The following is a 20,666-nucleotide window of genomic DNA, read 5'->3' on the forward strand; positions in this document are numbered from 1 at the left end:
GTGTGTGTAGGTTTCCTATATACCTCTATTTGGAGTTTCCCGTCCTCTCCTCTGATCGTGGAACAATCAAGAAAGGCCAAGCGATTCTCCTTAGCGTCTTCTCTTGTAAACCTGATATGTGGGTCCACAGCATTGATGTGTTCTGAGAAGGTTTCCAGCTCTTGTTTCTTAATTGTTACAAAAGTATCATCGACATAGCGAAGCCATAGTTTTGGGGCTATGCTTGAGAATGAGGCCAGTGCCTTCTTCTCAAAGTGCTCCATGTACAGGTTGGCCACTATGGGAGAGACGGGCGAGCCCATGGCAGAGCCATGAATCTGTCTGTAAAATTGTCCCCGGAATTGAAAGTAAGTGGTGTTCAGACAGATGTCCAACAGTTTACATATGTGTTCAGGTGTCAGTTTGGTCCTTTCCTGTAGGGTGGTGTCTTCCTGCAGTCTGATCCTCACCACTGCTACTGCATCAGAGGTCGGGATGCAGGTGAACAGGGACACAACATCATATGAAACCATGAGGTCATCTGGGTCCAGTTGGAGATGTTTCACTTTATCCACAAAGTTGTGCGTGTTTTCCACATGATGTTCCGAATTCCCCACAAGCGGAGCCAATATAGTTGTTAAATGCTTGGCCACATTGTAAGTGATGGAATCTGTGCTGCACACTATGGGTCTGAGTGGAACCTCCTTTTTGTGTATTTTTGGAAGGCCATAAATGCAAGGCATGGCTTCACCAGGATACAGTCTGTAATACAGAGGCCGGTCTATCACTTCCTCTTTTACCAGCCTTTGTAAACAGTCTATCACTTTCTTCTTGTAGCCACTGGTCGGATCTCTTTTCAAGCGTTCGTATGTGGTCGTGTCCTCGAGGAGGGTGTGCATAGTGTGACTCTTGGATGAGAGTCGAAACGTCTATTTTTTCAAACTGAGTCCAGATGACTACAACTGAAGCTTTTTCTACTTTAGTAGAAGAGATTGACTGAAAAAATGACCAAGTACTATATTTACGATTATACTACTATAATGGAATACATTACAAATACGTTTTTATTCCCTTACTACCATATTCTCCGGACTATAAGTCGCACCAGCCAAAAAATGCATAATAGAGAAGGAAAAAAAACATATATAAGTCGCACTGGAGTATAAGTCGCATTTTTGGGGGGAATTTATTTGATAAAATCCAAGACCAAGAACAGACATTTCATCTTGAAAGGCAGTTTAAAATAATAACAGATGAGAGAACATGGTGAATAGGTGTACGTATGCTAACGCTAACACCTTCAGCTACATGACGTATGCTAACGCTAACACCTTCAGCTACATGACGTATGCTAACGCTAACACCTTCAGCCACATGATGTATGCTAACGCTAACACCTTCAGCTACATGAGGCACAGACAGAACTGTGGTAAGTGTCTGGTATGTTAACGTAACATATGAACAGTTATTCAGATAACTATAGCATAAAGAACATGCTAACAAGTTTACCAAAGCATCAGTTTTACCCCAAATCACTCAATCCACTGAATTCTTCTTCCTCTGTGTCACTTCTAAACAACTCCACAAACTCCAGAGGAAGAGGAAGTGCAGATTCTTCTTCTGGTTGGCTTAGAGCCTAGAGCGCCCTCTTGTGGTTGCCAGTGTGAAAATAACGAATAATATCACATATAAGTCGCACCTGCACCTTGGACCATGGACAGACGGGAAACACAAAAACAACCTCTTACATTAACTTTGAGCTACAATCATTACGAGCCCATTATAAGAGGACATTAAACGACCCTCGTGAGTCAGACTAAAGGCCTATAGGAGCTGCTCTCTAAGTACAATACGTGTGTGACGTCCAGGATCTTCTGACAGGCCGAGACCTCGAGACCTCGGACCATCTAATGAAACACTCCAGTGAGCGCTCTGACATAAAGGCGACAGCGAATGCATCGTAATGAGTAAACGTACCAGCCCTGGTCAGTAAAGGGGGTCACATATGGACCGCATTTAGAAACGGTGATCGCAGACGAGGAAGAGGAGCGCCTGGTCAGTCAAGAGCACTTTAAGATAAGATAAGATAAGATAATCCTTTATTGTCCCACATGGGGAAATGTCATTGTTGCAACGCAGGAAGATACAGAGGCAGATACAGAAGGAAGTCTGAAAAAACACTTTCAGTAGAAGATCTCTTATAAACAAAAACTCCCATAGACAAATAAATAAATAAATATATAAATACAATTGCATGTGATCACGACAGTAATTGCACATGAATATGTGTCACGACGGCACATGGATTGCACATGAATTTCACAGTAATTGCACATGAATCACAACAGTAATTGCACATACTTTGAGATGAACACACTTTGAGATGGAGTTTACCGCCGTCTATTCAGTATTTGTGCTTTTTTAGCATACATCATATTTTACTGTTTTTAATCATTGTTTTATGTTGGAAGATATCAGTGGTGGGAAGTACAGATGTAAAAGTACTATGTAAAAGACACTGGTACTTTGCTAAGTCATGTTTACAGTGGATGCTTTTTACTTTCATTACATCTGAAAGCAGCATCTGTGCTTTCGATAGATAATAGATAATCCACCATCTGCCAATAACTTTTTCTGTTTTAATTACCTTAAAAGTGAGCTGAAATAGAGAAGGAGCTCGCTTTAGCTCTGTAGATTATCTTTAACTTGAACAGTGGCTTACAGGGTGAACCATAAGCTAATGAAAAGAAGAAGCCACAAACGTTCAACACGATGAATCAACTATCGACTGAAAATCTATACGTTTAACTTAAGATACTTTGCCCCGCTTCTCGTCCCAGCTACCGGATAATTGGATGGAAGGAAGGGACTAAACTGGGCTCAAACCGGACCAAACCAGTAGAAGCGTGAACGCACTCAGAATGGCATTAAACGTATCTATCGCCATGGAGACGAGCGGGAGACGAGCGCGGAGACTCTACCAAGTCCAATTAGGCGTTTGAAGGCAATAAAACACCTGCAATTCATTCAACGCAAAATTGATAAGTCTAATGTCATTGTGCGGAACCCAAGAACCCAACGAAAGTCACTGTTTACATGAGGGGGACGATGGTTTTGGTGGAAGAGCGTCCTTGAGCAAGACACTTCACCCAACTTGCCTTCGTGTGATGAAAGTGTGTGATTAATGGTGCTGGTGGTGGTTTGTTAATTAAAATGCCATCGACTATGTTTCTGTGGGTTTCAGAGTCTTTCGGGGGAATCCTCTCGGCAAAGGTGCTTTTGGTTCCTCAACCTGCCATAGACAAGAGCTTCTGTCGGTGTGGGCCAATAGATTTGGTTTGACATCCGGCGGATCACTAAGCACGGACGAGATGTATGCTTCATGTCAGCAAAATTGTTAAATTGAATGAATAGAATTGAATGGTTTTGTGATTTCTGTCGTGTCTTTGTGATTTTAATCCATTTTCGTCCTGTTGTGTGAAGCACTTTGAATTGACTTGTGTACGAATTGTGCTCTACAAATACACTTGCCTTGCCTATGTCGACGATATAAAAGGATTTGAACATTTGTGTTTCTTGCAACGCTCCTTCAGATATTACCCGTTTAAAAAACATATATAAGTTGCACTGGAGAATGAAATGCAGTTGCAAGTGTGAAAATAACAAATGATATCACATATAAGTCGCTCCGGAGTATAAGTATATAAGTATAAATATAAGCATAAGTCACACCCCGGCCACAACTATGAAAAAATGTGCGACTTATAGTCCAGAAAATACGGTATTTATATTTTTTCATTTTTGTGTCCGTCCTTTGAAAACACCAGATTGTGGGGTTCCTGGCTGATGGGACAGGCTTTGTCGGGCTGCGGCCGGATCTCTTGGATTTATCTGTCTCTTTTACATGCGTATAGGAGCAGATGTTGTATGTAATGAGCACTTGTTTCTGGAAAATGCCTAAGAAATCGAACAAGAACACTGAGAGCCACGTTAGCGATGCTGCGGCTAAGCTAATGGGTCCCGCCAGATTGACCCAGTGATTTTGGCAGCTCTGTGGGATGTAACTGACAACGTAATGCAGCAGAGTGGACAGAGGTGGTAGTTTTTTATCATCAACTGTAACAAATTATGAAGAGCCAAACAACGCCACCTGAGATCGGCCCAGGAACAATTCAACTAAGGCACATAAGTTTGTTGTAGAGTAAACAGAGGCGAGGGTTAGGTTGTCCCAACATTTATTTAAATAAGTTCACTTGAAATAATATGATGTTTTTCTTGGTAATCCATTTCCACTCATTGCTTCATCAATCACAGTTCTTCATAAAGTCTGTCTTGTTGCACATCAGACATTTTATGGTGGTAACGAAAGGCAAGAGGCTCAGCATCATCACGTGTTCTGGGACCGTCCTGTGGCGCAAAAATACTGGACTGAGATGGACGAGGCTCTGCAGAGTATTTGTTGACATCATCATCCCACTCAGCCATGTATTTGGGCCTCAAAACTCCGGCCATGGACACAGCACATGGATATCTCTGGAGAATACTCCTGTGCCAACTGTGCCAACTGTGCCAACTATGCCAGCTGTGCCCACGATCAAGGACTGGACCGACGTTATAATTTACATGTGGAAAATTATCACATTTGGACTTAATTTGAAAATAAACCAATTTGACCCACTTTGGACCAAATGTGCTGTTTATTTTGGAAGTTATGTGTATGATATATGTATGTATTATTATATGTATTCATCATGTACTTGTTATATTTTCATTTTGTTAAATGTATTTTTATCAAATATTTTTATCATTTTATCAAGTTTTTTTTAGTTTTTTTTCCCAAAGGGACATAAAGAAAATACCACATTTTTTTGTCCATCAGCTTCGTATTATAGATCATATGTCACGTCCAGACAGTTCCCTGGACCCTCTCGCAGTGAGGTACGAGCACTATCCTCAGCGATGACAGCGCCGTCCTCTTCAGATCTGCCTTAAAGCCTCGTGTTTTCCCATTTCCTGTGGTCGTTTTGGCTCAATCACACGACGGCTTTGATTACGACGTGCTCAGGATTCAAGAGTCAACAGCGTTTGTGTTTATTGCCTGTTTTATCTTTGCCACTTCACTCACGGGCTCAGTCTCTGCTCAGGACAAGTTACACACTGGAATACGACTGGAATACGGTAACGTAATACAATTGTTGAATCAAATATACTTTTTGATCCTTTTTTTTTTTGTCCTTTCTAATTACGAATAAAGATGATTTAGGTTTTCAGAAGCTTTTCAGTTTGTAAGTATGTGTTTGAGTTGTGCTTTATTTAAAACGATAGAAACAATAGAAAATAATGTACAAATACTAAATATACGAAATACTAAATAAAACTCCTTTTTTCTTCTGTGCAGATCATTATTTTAAAAACCCTGTAAATGACAAACATATTACATTTTGGATATGCATATGAAACTAAATATATTTAAACTAACTAACTAAATAAGAAAATAAAAAAATGACTGACTAAATACATAATTGAAAAAATACATTTGTAACTGATTACATCTTACAAACATGTTCCCTTCAATTTAAAGCACCACTATGTAACATTTTAAATATTAATAATAAATAGAAAATAACTAAATAAATATATTGAATTAAAAACAAAATAAATACATAAATAACTGACTAAATACATAAATAAATAATTAATTAAATATATAAATGTAATAGATAAATAATGTTTTTATTTGGAATGTTTTTATTGCTCTGAAGAATGAACAAACACATGTGTCTTTACTGTGATCAGACTTCACACCTCCACAAACCTGACTCGTACTTGGCCTGCAGGAGGACCTCTGCTTGTTTCCATGGAAATATTGTTGCTTTGACTATAGTATTCCACGCTATTTCATCAAACGTATCTATCTCCATGCAGAATGTTCAGAAATGGTGGCGCTGGTGACGTTTCACCGCTGGAAAGTTACGCCGTGTTTCTTTAAAAAGTCGCTCCAGTAAATGTAACCGAGTTGAGTTTAATCTATATGCGGAGTCCCAATCTCCCTTACATTGTGTTTTTCCATTACACCAAACAGTTTTTCCACCATGAGTTCAATGAAGTCGCCAGGTTCATTTTATTTGAAGCTGTAATTTTCCACCATTAAGTCGTGAGTCAGAACAAACTGATGGTTACGGGATGTGAGCGACGTCCAAGAAGAACTGAGTCCTGCGTCCATTTACCACACGATGATGTCACGCGCTGGGGGAGACCGGGGCCGGTTGTCTCACGGGGGCCGGCTGTCACGTCACGGGGGGGGGGTCGGGACATTGTTACCAAAAACATCCTGTTTGTTCTGCCCTGATATATTTTTACAAGCAGACAACAAAACATCTTCACATGAGGCGACAATCTGTCTTTTTATGGGTTTTGGGGTCATTTTTCATGTTTTTGCGATGGAAATTTTGACTCTAAATAATGTAATATCCAGTAAAAAGCCAGAGCTCATTTATTTTTGTTAAAGTTAAAGCCATAATGTAATAAAAACACAAGGAAAATAACTGCAAATGTTATAGGTATCTGTACTTTACTTAAGTCCATTTTAAAGTGGATATTTTTTCTTTTAATATTTTTTTCTTTTGCTATTTTAATCTTTTATTAGAACAAAAATTGACAAACAAAAACACAAAAAACACAACAACAAAAAAAACACAAAGAACAAGCTGGACCAGGTAGAACATAAGGCAAGTAAAGCAGTAAAAGTAGAAAATAAAGGAGTGGCATCAGAAAAAAATCAATCATTGTCCCATTTTGTCCATTGTTTTTTAAATGTGTCTATTTTAAAGTCGATTCCTGAAGTTATTTTTTCCATTGTGCGTTTGTCTCTTATGATATATATATATATATATATATATATATATATATATATACATTTTTTTTTTTTTTTTTTTTATTCCACTACATTTGAGAGCAGATATCTGTACTTTCTCCACTTATCCACTCATTACTGCACTTATCACTCATTTCTCACATTCAGAATGACCTTGCACCTAAAGATTTTGAGTGCAAACAAGTCGATTTGTACTTTACTTGCGTACAAAAAAAAAAAAAAAAAAATTGAGCATAAAATAGATTTTGTCCATTGTTTTTTAAATGGGTCTATTTTAAGTCGATTCCTGAAGTTATTTTTTGCATTGTGCGTTTATCTCATATGAAATGGGTCCAGTTCATAAACGTTTTATTTTAATTCCACCACATTTGAGAGCAGATATCTGTACTTTCTCCACTTATCCACTCATTACTGCACTTATCACTCATTACTGCACTTATCACTCATTTCTCACATTCAGAATGACCTTGCACCTAAAGATTTTGAGTGCAAACAAAAAAATTATGAACAAAATGACATGAAATACAGAGTTATCAATTCAGTTGAATTGTGTTCAAAATCTGCAAAATGAATGAATCAATATCACAATAATGAAAATCTTGAACTCCTGTGAACTACTTTTACTCTAAAACTGGCAGCCTGTCTGTACTTTTGAGTAACTTCACTTGAAAACTGCGCATAAAATAGATTAAAAGGAAGTTTCACCATCTCAACACAAAAACCATGACTTCACGCGCGCGTCGTGTCCGTTCCGCGAGTCTAATCGATCCAGTATCAGTAATTGCAGTGAATCGGTGATGCGTAATGCCTCGTGATGAACCGGGAGAACAGGGCTCCCGTTTCACCCGCGCGCGCGCCTTCCCTTTTGCGCAACGATGACCAGGACGCCGGGGATTGGCCACTGGAAACATGTCCGTGAGGCGCTCCAAACTTGTGCGCGCTTTTAACTGCTTTTTACTGAGGCAGGGGAAGGGGAAAGGACAGAAGAGAGGAAGAACTGCGGACCGAGCTGAAAGTGCGCGACTTGGACCCCAAAAACAAACCCCAAAACAGAGGCACGATTATTGCGCCAAAGCGAAAGGATGAGCGCGCCGTCCCTCAGACAACTTTGTGTGGTGTGTTTGCTTTGGTGCTGCGGCTGTTGGAGCGCGACAGGTAAGACTTTTATCTGCAAATGTTTTCAAACCGTTTTTTGAAAGTTGTCATGGTGGAGTTTTTCTTTTGATTGCGCGTTTGGTGGAGGTTTTTTCAGGCAAATAGGCGCTAAAACGGCCGTGCGTAAAGCGCGCGTAATGGACATGTGCAATAGTTTAGTCTTTCAGGGAGATAAACCTGGTGTTTTTAGTTCTATAACAAACTGTGATAGGCTGTTTCATTTCATTTAGTCATTAATTTTTTTTACATTACATTTTTTGGGGTCATTGATCATTTTAAAGCTCCACATCAAATCAAACTAAATCAAAAGCTTATAATATTGTGCCTTTTTTATGTTCCAGTTGGCTGTATGTTACGTCGCAGAGAATTTTCAAACTTGAGTTACGTCTTGTCATAAAAGTAGCTTTGTAAATCAATTTTAAAAAAGCCTAAAACGGAAACATTGCATAAACTTAAGTCACAGTTCAATAAAAGTAATTTAGCCTAAATTGTGATGACTGCATTTGAATTGTATTTGTGGTTCATGATTAAATGTCATCTTATATATTCACTCTTCAAAAGCCAAATATTTTTAGTGCAATAAAGTTATCATATTCCCTTTCCATATCAAGCAAATCCCTCAACTATATATAATAACTATATATACTGTCACAATAACTATATATACTGTCATAATAACTATATATATATATATATATATATATATATATATATATATATATATATATACTGTCATAATAACTATATATACTGTCCTAATAACTATATATACTGTCCTAATAACTATATATACTGTCATAATAACTATATATACTGTCATAATAACTATATATACTGTCTTAATAACTATATATACTGTCATAATAACTATATATACTGTCATAATAACTATATATACTGTCTTAATAACTATATATACTGTCATAATAACTATATATACTGTCCTAATAACTATATATACTGTCCTAATAACTATATGTGGTCATAATAACTATATATACTGTCCTAATAACTATATATACTGTCCTAATAACTATATATACTGTCTTAATAACTATATATACTGTCATAATAACTATATATACTGTCCTAATAACTATATATACTGTCCTAATAACTATATGTGGTCATAATAACTATATATACTGTCATAATAACTATATATACTGTCCTAATAACTATATATACTGTCCTAATAACTATATATACTGTCATAATAACTATATATACTGTCCTAATAACTATATATACTGTCATAATAACTATATATACTGTCATAATAACTATATATACTGTCCTAATAACTATATATACTGTCATAATAACTATATGTGGTCATAATAACTATATATACTGTCCTAATAACTATATATACTGTCATAATAACTATATATACTGTCATAATAACTATATATACTGTACTAATAACTATATATACTGTCATAATAACTATATATACTGTCCTAATAACTATATATACTGTCATAATAACTATATATACTGTCCTAATAACTATATATACTGTCATAATAACTATATATACTGTCTTAATAACTATATATACTGTCATAATAACTATATATACTGTCATAATAACTATATATACTGTCATTGTATATATAGTTATTCAACTTCTTGAATAACTTCGTAGAACATTCAACATCAACTTCCTATAAGTGATCTGTTCTTTTCTTCTGTATCTACCTGCGTTGCACCAATGAAATTTCCCCATGTGGGACAATAAAGGAATATCTTATCTTTTCTTATCTTATCTTATTGATAATATGTGCAGAAGATGATATCAAAAAGAGATCATTTAAACCCTTCATTTGTTTTATTTATTTTTGCTTGTTGAGGCCAAAAGAACCAAGTGTTCTTCAAAGAAAAAACAATAAAAACATTCAAAGTCAGATGTCATTTGAGTCTAAAATGTCACAAATAGAAACATTTACTGTATTTAAGTTCCACACATTTCTGTATCTGGATGAAGTCGTTCCACAATTCATTCCAAACTAAAATATGACTCATGCTTTGATGCTTTGATTTATGCACAGAACATCTGACTAATCTCTTCCCATCAAAATATTGAGTTTGACCACATTTACAAAAACATATTGCACTCTAAACAAAGGTTAAAACGCTTTATAACTCATTAAAATCAACTGAAATACTTCAAATTATGACAAGAGATGGGCAGTTTAGATCATATTGTGATGAAAATGTTGTTTTGAAGACTACATCATTTACAACCCATTTAAAGGATATAAGGTGATATTTCTGCAATTTTGTGATCAATTTGACAGAGATTTCACATTTGTCCGATGATTAAACCTCAAATAACACATTTAAAAAAATGTTTTAACACATTTCTATTGGACTGACATTTAGACATTTATTTTTGTTAATTTTGCCAGCCCTTATAAATGAATAAACATCAAATTGCAATTTGTCTATACATTAAAATGGCATAGTTGCTGGCAGAGGAAATGATTGATTTGCGATTTACTAATTGCGATGACTCTTGCAGTGCCTCAAATCTGCAATTAGAGCCAAAAATGTTCATTGTAACATCAAAAACGCACTCGTACAGCATCTCAAAACACTGTTCCAATCATCTCTTCATTATTTCATATTTGCCAACTTAAACTTCTCCTTTTTCCCGTCTAATTTTGCCGTCGAGATCAAAACGAGCTCTGCCAATTTCCCCCTCGATCCGCTTTGCTCTTGTGAGACTTAAATACATTGCGGTGGACAGTTGTATCACTTTTACAGCGTCGCATTTCAAACAGGAGTGCCGCTTTTAATGCCTTATTACTTATTAACGACGTTGCGGCCCGACGCTGTGACGAGGTATTCCCATAAATTTGCTTCAGCGCCACAAGGGACCGGAAATCTGACACCGGCGAGGACACGAGCCGAGACGGTATTATGAGAAATGCATTTTATTGCCTTGGACCGAAGAGAAAAGGAACGTCTGTGCGATTTGAACATGCATTTGAATCTTCTGCTTTAGCTGATGACTCTTGGTTTGCTATAACTTAACTTTTATAACTAAAAAGCTCTTAAAGACGGAATAAGTGGCGACTGATTGGGAGTTTGATTTAAGCCAACAATTTGACCATAAATGAGCAAATCCATGTTTTCCTCATATCATTTGATCACAATTTTTGATTTTAATGTGTTCAGTCTTAACAAAAAACACATAAATAAGGCTTTCTATATTCATTTCCTGCACATTAACAATACAGACATCTAATCAGTGCAATTTAACGCCAAATATAGTCAAATTTCTACCTCCAGACAGTCTCGATTGTCTGTAGCCACTGATTCAAGACTGATTAAAGTGACTAACTCTAAATATCTACAGTTTACTAAGGACAAACTGAACTAGTGCTGCCTTTTTAACACTGAAAATTGCACCATTTTGTGAAAAATTATGCATTATGTCCCGCAGCTCTATTAAGAAATAACATTAGTCAGAAAATAGACGCAAAAGTTGTATTTATGTATTATGTTTTTTTTCTATCTTCACCACAATAAGACAGTATGATCACATACAAAAACATTTTGCATTGCCAAATATAAAAAAAAAAGAGCCAGGGTTTCTCAGTCGAGTTGTCCTCCGGTCGATGTAGACAAAGTGGACAGCAGGGGGCGACGAAGGACACTTCAAACGCCCCGGAAATACACATTTAACCGTCGACAGGGACTCACAAAGACGTTCAACAGGGTGGAAATAAGATCACGTTACACTCCTACAACTGGAGAGAACAATGGGGGAAGTGTTTTGCTCGGGGGCACGACAACCTGTTGCAACAATACACTCTTTGCTTGAAGATGCACTGTGTAACTTTATACTTTGTGAGTCGTCGACAGTGACATTAAACATACATTCAGGGGAAAAAAACTACAGTTGGTGGCGGTAATGTAACGCTTGGATACCAACCGCCATAAAACACCAAAGAAGAAGAACAACAACATACATACAGCGTTTATTTAACTATCTGTGATTTCATTGCTCAAAAATACATTGAAAAACATGCACTTTTTAAACAGAACAAACAAGAGACACACATAAAACACAACGTCTTTTAGCTTTCAGTGCGCTCGCGTCTATATATGTTTCTCCACTCAAATAAGACTTTAAAATGAACATCGACCACAGACGCGTAAGTGGCAGGAAGCGCGACAAAACACGGACCACGGCAGTAAATTAATCCAAAATAGATGTTTTCAGATCTACAAAGTGGATCTGGACGTTTCTCACTGATCGTTGGGCTGTAATGTTCACAGTTTTGTCCTAACAGGGTTAAATCGTGGCTTTTTGGTCTTTTTTTTCTTTACAGATGCAAGTCCATACAGAGGTTGGGAAGATGGCGTTCAGTTTAGACCGGTACGTCACTTCTTTCCTTTGCCAATGGGTGTGTTTTTGGTGTAGATGTAGTTTTTTTGTACAGATTTTTTTGTCAGTTTTTATCTGTTTGTGTTGCTTCTTTTCTTTGGATTGCTTTGTGCTCTACAAATAAACTTGCCTTGCCTGGATTTACACGTCTGTCACACCACTGCATCTGCTCCTTAAACATCTGCAAACACATCACACTGTATCGCCTTCTCTGATTGGCCAGAGCTCAAAACAACAGCTTAAGTCACGTCCAAGAGCGTCAAGTCCTTTCAAGTCTTTGGTCCAAATTACAAAAGTTCAGCGCTTATTTTTTGCAATTTATATACTTTTGTAAATCTTCCTACCTCAAAAACAAAACCTTGGTCCCAATAAAAATAAGCACTATAAATACATTAAACGTTCGAGTCACTGGCCTTCAAATCACAGTCACAACTCAACAAAGACTGATCTAAAATGCTTCTAAAATGGTACTCAATTGTCACTACGTATTTTTATTTATCTATTTTCACATTTTTAAGCATAAAACATAAACAACAATGACCAGAGAGAACAAATAAGTAAAAAAGCAGTAAAAAGGCAATAAAATCCAAAATAAAACGTCCAATTTTGTCCAATGTCGGTCGAATTTCTCCATTTTTTGATATATATTTGTTTGTGTTGTTGTTGTTTCATATATCGCATTTAGTGTCATCTATTTCTTTGACATAATGTTATAAAAAAACAACAACAAAACTTCCTGCTCTTCCCTTGTGAAGTACATATATTTTCCCATTCTTCGTCCGTCAAAACAATATATTTAGTAAAACCAAAACAGAGCGTCCCTCCGGCAGATACTATCCAGCACCAACCTTATAAAAGACCCAATGACGAGGCATGTGATTGGTTGTGGTCACTGATGTCAAACAAATTAAGTCTTTAGGGACAGTTCAAAGTCTACAACAAGTAAACAAGTGCTAATTAGTTTCTAGGGGTGTCAAATTTCACAGTAAGCAAAGTGTGTCAGAGTGTTAGGGAGTTATCAAAAGTGAACACAATTGATTAAAATGTGGATTAAAAAGTGGTGTCTTTATTTTTTTGCAGGTTCGAGATCTTCAAAATGAAGATTTGAATGACATTTTGTGGAGGGATCAACAAAATGAGGTACACGTTACAATAACATGTTTGTGGGTGGAATCATTGAGCATCAAATGAGCTATTTGTGATGATGTTTGGAGCTGGTTTGGACCTGGTTTTGTTCTGGTTTAAGTCAGCTCTTGTGGGGTGATCCCGATGGTCTGTATTAGTCCTGGTTTAGTCCTGATTTAGTCCTGCTTTGGACCTGGTTTAGTCCTGGTTTAGACCTGGTTTAGTCCTGCTTTAGTCCTGGTTTAGACCTGGTTTAGTCCTGCTTTAGACCTGCTTTAGTCCTGCTTTAGTCCTGCTTTAGTCCTGCTTTAGTCCTGCTTTAGTCCTGGTTTAGACCTGCTTTAGTCCTGGTTTAGACCTGGTTTAGACCTGGTTTAGTCCTGCTTTAGACCTGCTTTAGTCCTGCTTTAGACCTGGTTTAGACCTGCTTTAGTCCTGGTTTGGACCTGGTTTAGTCCTGGTTTAGACCTGGTTTAGTCCTGGTTTAGTCCTGCTTTAGTCCTGGTTTAGTCCTGCTTCAGTCCTGGTTTAGTCCTGCTTTAGTCCTGCTTTAGTCCTGCTTTAGTCCTGGTTTAGACATGGTTTAGACCTGGTTTAGTCCTGCTTTAGACCTGATTTAGTCCTGCTTTAGTCCTGCTTTAGTCCTGCTTTAGTCCTGCTTTAGACCTGGTTTACACCTGGTTTAGTCCTGATTTAGACCTGGTTTAATCCTGCTTTAGACCTGGTTTAGACCTGGTTTAATCCTGGTTTAGTCCTGCTTTAGACCTGGTTTAATCCTGCTTTAGACCTGGTTTAGTCCTGCTTTAGTCCTGGTTTAGTCCTGCTTTAGTCCTGGTTTAGTCCTGCTTTAGACCTGGTTTAGACCTGGTTTAATCCTGCTTTAGACCTGGTTTAGACCTGGTTTAATCCTGCTTTAGTCCTGCTTTAGTCCTGCTTTAGACCTGCTTTAGTCCTGCTTTAGACCTGGTTTAATCCTGCTTTAGTCCTGCTTTAGACCTGCTTTAGTCCTGCTTTAGACCTGGTTTAATCCTGCTTTAGACCTGCTTTAGTCCTGCTTTAGACCTGGTTTAATCCTGCTTTAGACCTGCTTTAGTCCTGCTTTAGACCTGGTTTAATCCTTGGCTATTTTATGATGAGATTATACTAAAATACCAGTTCCAACTATATTTTTTAATGCAGCTATTGACTCTGAACTGTAGTTATTGTTTTAAAAATATATTTTATCTAATAATAATTTGTGGATTTTCTTATCCAGGAACAAGTCCAAAATGTTTTCAAAAGAGTAAGTCCATTTTTATGCTTTCTACATTTAGTATTCTCAGTTAAAATGACTTGAAAATATCTTATTCTGATTAGTAAAATGATCTTCCCATGATCTTTTGTACTTAAAATATGAAAAACATATTACTATTTACACTTAAAATGAGAATGTAAATGTAATCTTGCTTGAATGAATTAAATGTCTTTAGTAGATGGTTTGAATCAAGATAATACATTTGAATTGAAGTCATTTTAACTCCCAAAATACTACTTTTGCCGTAGTATCCTGTTGATATTCATCCTGTGTGTTTTTTCTCCTTCTCCCCAGTTTCTGTTTCAATATTCGAAAGCTCGTAACTCTGTGGGATCACTACAGCCCCAGGTGAGGCCGGCTTTTAATGAACAACCTGTTTTTACTGGTTCAATGTTACAAAAGAGACACACGACATCTGCTCAGGCTCCAAAAACAACAGGCGTTTGGACATGAATGATGCATTCTGGGACGCCGAAACGCTCCACTGTAGGAGTCCAAATGCTACTCAACGTATCAAGCGCAGGCTAATTTAGTTAAATAGTTTGACTTGTTTCTGCATATCAGACATAAACTGTTTTAAGTAAAATGCAGTGTGAAAATTGGACAAAGAAAATAGCTAGTTAGAGGTTAACTTTATTATGAAAATACTCTTATTGGCAGAACAAAATCCATTAAAGGAGACGTACCGTGTTACGCTTCTTCAGTTACTTATTGAACCTTAACATACTGTAGATCATCATTTTACATTTTGCTCACTGTAAACCCCAATATTCATCTAAAACGGTGTAGTAATAGAATCAGCTTCTTGACTTCCTGTTCAAACCTCCAAACTGACAAGCTCCGCCCCTTCATAGTGATGAGCCTCTAGCAGCGCATTGTCATTTACACGCTTTTATTTTGTATTTAAGTGGCTACGTGACTTTTTACAACCGAACACTCCGTATAAATGAGAGTCTTACTTTTTCAAACAATTGCAACTAAACTCGGGGGATGTGGGCGGGGATAGGGGGAAGGTGAAAACAGGAATTTTCAGAGCACTTGAGCATCAGTTGCGGAACGATACGGGATGAACGCAACACGAACATGCATGAAGCAGTCAAAATACAGCGTTGAGTAAAACACTGTTGTGACAAGGTTAAAGGCTCATTAAAGTTGATTGTATAATGTCTTTACGACCTTTAAACAAGGAAATAAAAAGTGTTATTGTGCGCACAAACAATTCACACATTTTTGACATAATTATGGAGTGAACTGGACACTTCAGGGTTCATTAAAAGTACCCAGATACTAATAAAACCAGAATCAGAACTAGATACCGTATTTTCTTGACTATAAGTCGCACCGGAGTATAAGTCGCACCAGCCAAAAAATGCATAATAGAGAAGAAAAAAAGCTATATAAGTTGCACTGGAGTATGAAATGCGGTTGCAAGTGTGAAAATAACAAATAATATCACATATAAGTCGCTCTGGAGTATAAGTATATAAGTATAAATATAAGTATAAGTCGCACTCCGGCCAAAACTATGAAAAAAGGTGCGACTTATAGTCCAGAAAATACAGTACTCATTTGAACAAATAGCAATACTTGGTTTATACTTCTGCTCAAACCTTTTCCATCAGACTGAACATGACCTGCAAATTGAAGTTTTTCAAGCATAATCCACTTGTAGATGAATAAATACAGGGGAAAAAACATATAAAGAGTCAAAACTGGTCCTTTCTTGAATAGTTTTCAATGGTTTTGATCTAAACAAGACCAGACAGTAACGTTAAAGAAAGTTACTGTAGTTTGTGTTGAAAATTACATTCTATTGTCTAAAAACAATGTGTTTTTGTGGTTTAGAAATTGGTATCGAGCCTTTTTCTTAGTACTTACATTTATTTTGAAATGCTAGTGTTGTAATCCAGTCAAAAAGTGTGGCTACAATATCGTTTTTACCACTATTGTCATGACTTTGTACTAGCGTTAGCCTTCGCGGCGTGTTTCCGTGTTCATAAAATCTTCCCGTTGGACCTGTCTGCAGGGTCACTCGGTTCACCCCCTGATGCGACTTTCTCCAAAACTCTCCCAACGACGGAAGAAGAAAGTGTTGCTTTTGGTAAGAACACGATTAAGCGCTTGTCCACCCGTTAAACCTGAACATCTCGCTAAAAAAATGTAACGTGCCAGAACTTCCATATCAGCACTGATAGAATAGGCAAAAAAAGTTTAGTTTTATTCATTGTGATGTGAAAAACAAGGTATTTCTGTTTCGATCTCACACTGAAATATATTGTAATGCGAGTATTGTGATATTTATCCTTGTAATGTGTCATTTATTTTACCTTGGGTCATGTGAAAAACACCCTGCACGATATAAAATGGAATATAACGCGCAAATAAACTGTAATATAACATAGACTATTGCCACACATTCATAATAACTGTAAATACATTTATTTTACACCGTTAATCGTTCTCATTATCGTCATTACCCTTATTAAACGCCAAGTTAAATGTGTGTTGTTGTTGTTGTTTAACATAGAAAAGAGTTTAGCTGAACTGTGCTTAGGCAAAGCAAGCGGATACAAATGTGTTTTTGTTCAATTATCGCTGACACTTGCGTCTTATTTCTGTCTCGCTAACGATCAACAGATTAGGGCACTGCCGGAGGACATGTTGTAAGAGAAACGTCCGCGCCAAAGAAACAAAATTAAGACTCCAGAAGAGGAGGAACGAGGAGGAAAGAGGAGGAAAGAGGAGGAAAGAAGAGGAAAGAAGAGGAAAGAGGAGGCCGCGAGCTCCCGTGGACGGAAAAGCCAAACCCCCGGGCGAAGCGGAGAAACGGCAGCGTCGCGGACACGTCTTTTCCTCAAAATAAATGATTGTACATTTGCCAAACTTAGCATCACACTGCCATGGCTCGTCTGTGTCTTCCTGCTTGAGAACATAGGTCAATATTTAATGTGGGATGTGCGTACGTGTTGGATAAATAGTCTATACATTGTAAATAACGGCATGTGTTGTTGTAGTTTGAAGAGACTGGAGCAACGAGATTCCTCAGAGTCAATTTAATGCACTTTTTTTGTTTTCCGTTGGTTTAGTCCTTGTTTAGAACGTTTGGCAGTGGGCTCTGTGCTGTTAGCTAGCTGGCTCGGTGTTAGCGCAGTGTTAGCGTTGCTATTTCCTGTCCAATTCTGTCTGTGGGGTTTTCGGAGATCAGAGACAGTGGTGGTGGATGTCAAAGGTCACTTGTGTGTTTTATAAAGGGACGTGTTTGTGTCTCGATGCTAACGCTAGTTTTGAGTTTAAGGTTGAGGCTTAGAATATTTAAAAAACAAAACTTATTCAAATACCAAACTGAAAACATCTTTACATTAAAAAAAACAGTCAGACAGTTTTTACTTTCAAAATGAATTGATTGTTTATATTTATATTTTGCATTTTAATCAAAGTTAGCCTTAGCTGTGAGAAATGGTTAGCGTCGCCGTAACCGGGGAACATTGGTACGCACCCAAGTCGTAACACTTTGCCAACTGCTGCTCTGCACAGATCATCACATAGTCCAGATTTAGACCTGGTTTAGCACTATAGTTTAGACCTGGAATAGTCCAGATTTAGACCTGGTTTAGATTTGGTGGTACTCGGAAGGTCAGATATTTTCTAGATATTTGGTGCGAACAGTTTGAGAACCACTGGATTAAATAATCACACTTCCAAATTTGAGCCCGATTTAGTCCAGGTGTCGACCTGGTTTGGTGCTGTTCTAATCCTTTAGTCCTGGTTTAGTTTTGGGTTTGATCCTGGTTTAGTCCCATTTTGGTGTGGGGAATGTGAAACGCAGCCTAAATCCTGGTCTGGTCCAGGTTTTGTGCCAATTTTGGGGTTTGTCCAAAATTAAGATTTTTGGTCCTGATGTGGACTTGGTTTGGAACCATTGATGCCACGATATCAATGTCAGTGTCACGATGAGCGATTGTGAGAAAAACATCACAATATAACAATTTATTCTTGACAACTGAGACAAAACAACAGTGACTTATTCCCTTTTCTTCCATTCCATTGTCCAACATGTTTCTATTTCTCATGTCTGTGCTCAGCTTTATGAAACTGAACTTTCGAAATGACAAAATAAAAGTAAATGCGACAAAAACTGTACTTTGCATTTAGATGTTTGTTTTTTAATATAGATTGAATTAAAAATATTTAAATTTGGTTCAAAATTGTTATTATTTAGTTTTTATTTATATAAAGTTATCTGATTAAGCACAATCATTGATTAAGCTGATGAGGTTTACTTTTGAGTTAAGTCAGGAAAGTGTTTAAATAAATAAAATGACCGCATAGCAAGTCCTACATTTATGTCCCACTAAGTCCATTGTTTATCAAATATTATGTCCTTTTTCCATTTGTCTGTCTCTGTTATTGTGTCGGTCCAGGCTTTGATTGTCGTTGAGGTTTGATGGTCTCATTTCCTGCCTCCACATGATTTTTCAGATGATCACCTTTTTTTTATGATGGATGACTCCTGGAGGGATGACACCGACTGTACTAACTCATACCTATCTTAAATATCCAAGTGTTTTAGACCAGGTTTAGCACTATAGACCTGGAATAGTCCTGTTTTAGACCAGGTTTAACACTATAGACCTGGAATAGTCCTGTTTTAGACCAGGTTTAACACTATAGACCTGGAATAGTCCTGTTTTAGACCAGGTTTAACACTATAGACCTGGAATAGTCCTGTTTTAGACCAGGTTTAACACTATAGACCTGGAATAGTCCTGTTTTAGACCAGGTTTAACACTATAGACCTGGAATAGTCCTGTTTTAGACCAGGTTTAACACTATAGACCTGGAATAGTCCTGTTTTAGACCAGGTTTAACACTATAGACCTGGAATAGTCCTGTTTTAGACCAGGTTTAACACTATAGACCTGGAATAGTCCTGTTTTAGACCAGGTTTAACACTATAGACCTGGAATAGTCCTGTTTTAGACCAGGTTTAACACTATAGACCTGGAATAGTCCTGTTTTAGACCAGGTTTAACACTATAGACCTGGAATAGTCCTGTTTTAGACCAGGTTTAACACTATAGACCTGGAATAGTCCTGTTTTAGACCAGGTTTAACACTATAGACCTGGAATAGTCCTGTTTTAGACCAGGTTTAACACTATAGACCTGGAATAGTCCTGTTTTAGACCAGGTTTAGCACTATAGACCTGGAATAGTCCTGTTTTAGACTAGGTTTAACACTATAGACCTGGAATAGTCCTGTTTTAGACCAGGTTTAACACTATAGACCTGGAATAGTCCTGTTTTAGACCAGGTTTAACACTATAGACCTGGAATAGTCCTGTTTTAGACCAGGTTTAGCACTATAGACCTGGAATAGTCCTGTTTTAGACCAGATTCAGCACTATAGACCTGGAATAGTCCTGTTTTAGACCAGGTTTAACACTATAGACCTGGAATAGTCCTGTTTTAGACCAGGTTTAACACTATAGACCTGGAATAGTCCTGTTTTAGACGAGGTTTAGCACTATAGACCTGGAATAGTCCTGTTTTAGACCAGGTTTAACACTATAGACCTGGAATAGTCCTGTTTTAGACCAGGTTTAACACTATAGACCTGGAATAGTCCTGTTTTAGACCAGGTTTAACACTATAGACCTGGAATAGTCCTGTTTTAGACCAGATTCAGCACTATAGACCTGGAATAGTCCTGTTTTAGACCAGGTTTAACACTATAGACCTGGAATAGTCCTGTTTTAGACCAGGTTTAACACTATAGACCTGGAATAGTCCTGTTTTAGACGAGGTTTAGCACTATAGACCTGGAATAGTCCTGTT

The 20,666-nt window shown here is 37.3% G+C and overlaps 1 protein-coding gene across 1 annotated transcript; it reads left to right on the forward strand.

Annotated features, from left to right (window-relative positions):
* The first annotated feature begins 7,930 nt into the window (after positions 1 to 7,930).
* Positions 7,931 to 17,856, forward strand: nms (neuromedin S). Its single transcript, XM_072444082.1, has 7 exons — positions 7,931 to 8,008; positions 12,355 to 12,401; positions 13,491 to 13,550; positions 14,791 to 14,817; positions 15,124 to 15,177; positions 16,856 to 16,930; positions 17,467 to 17,856. Exons 1-7 carry the CDS (start codon positions 7,936 to 7,938, stop codon positions 17,494 to 17,496), a joined length of 366 nt encoding a protein of 121 aa, XP_072300183.1. The 5' UTR covers positions 7,931 to 7,935; the 3' UTR covers positions 17,497 to 17,856.
* Positions 17,857 to 20,666: the final 2,810 nt, after the last annotated feature.

This window comes from Eucyclogobius newberryi, unplaced genomic scaffold, assembly GCF_026437365.1.
Source record: "Eucyclogobius newberryi isolate DKJ021-1_F unplaced genomic scaffold, fEucNew1.0.hap1 SCAF_14, whole genome shotgun sequence".
NCBI lineage: Eukaryota > Metazoa > Chordata > Actinopteri > Gobiiformes > Gobiidae > Eucyclogobius > Eucyclogobius newberryi.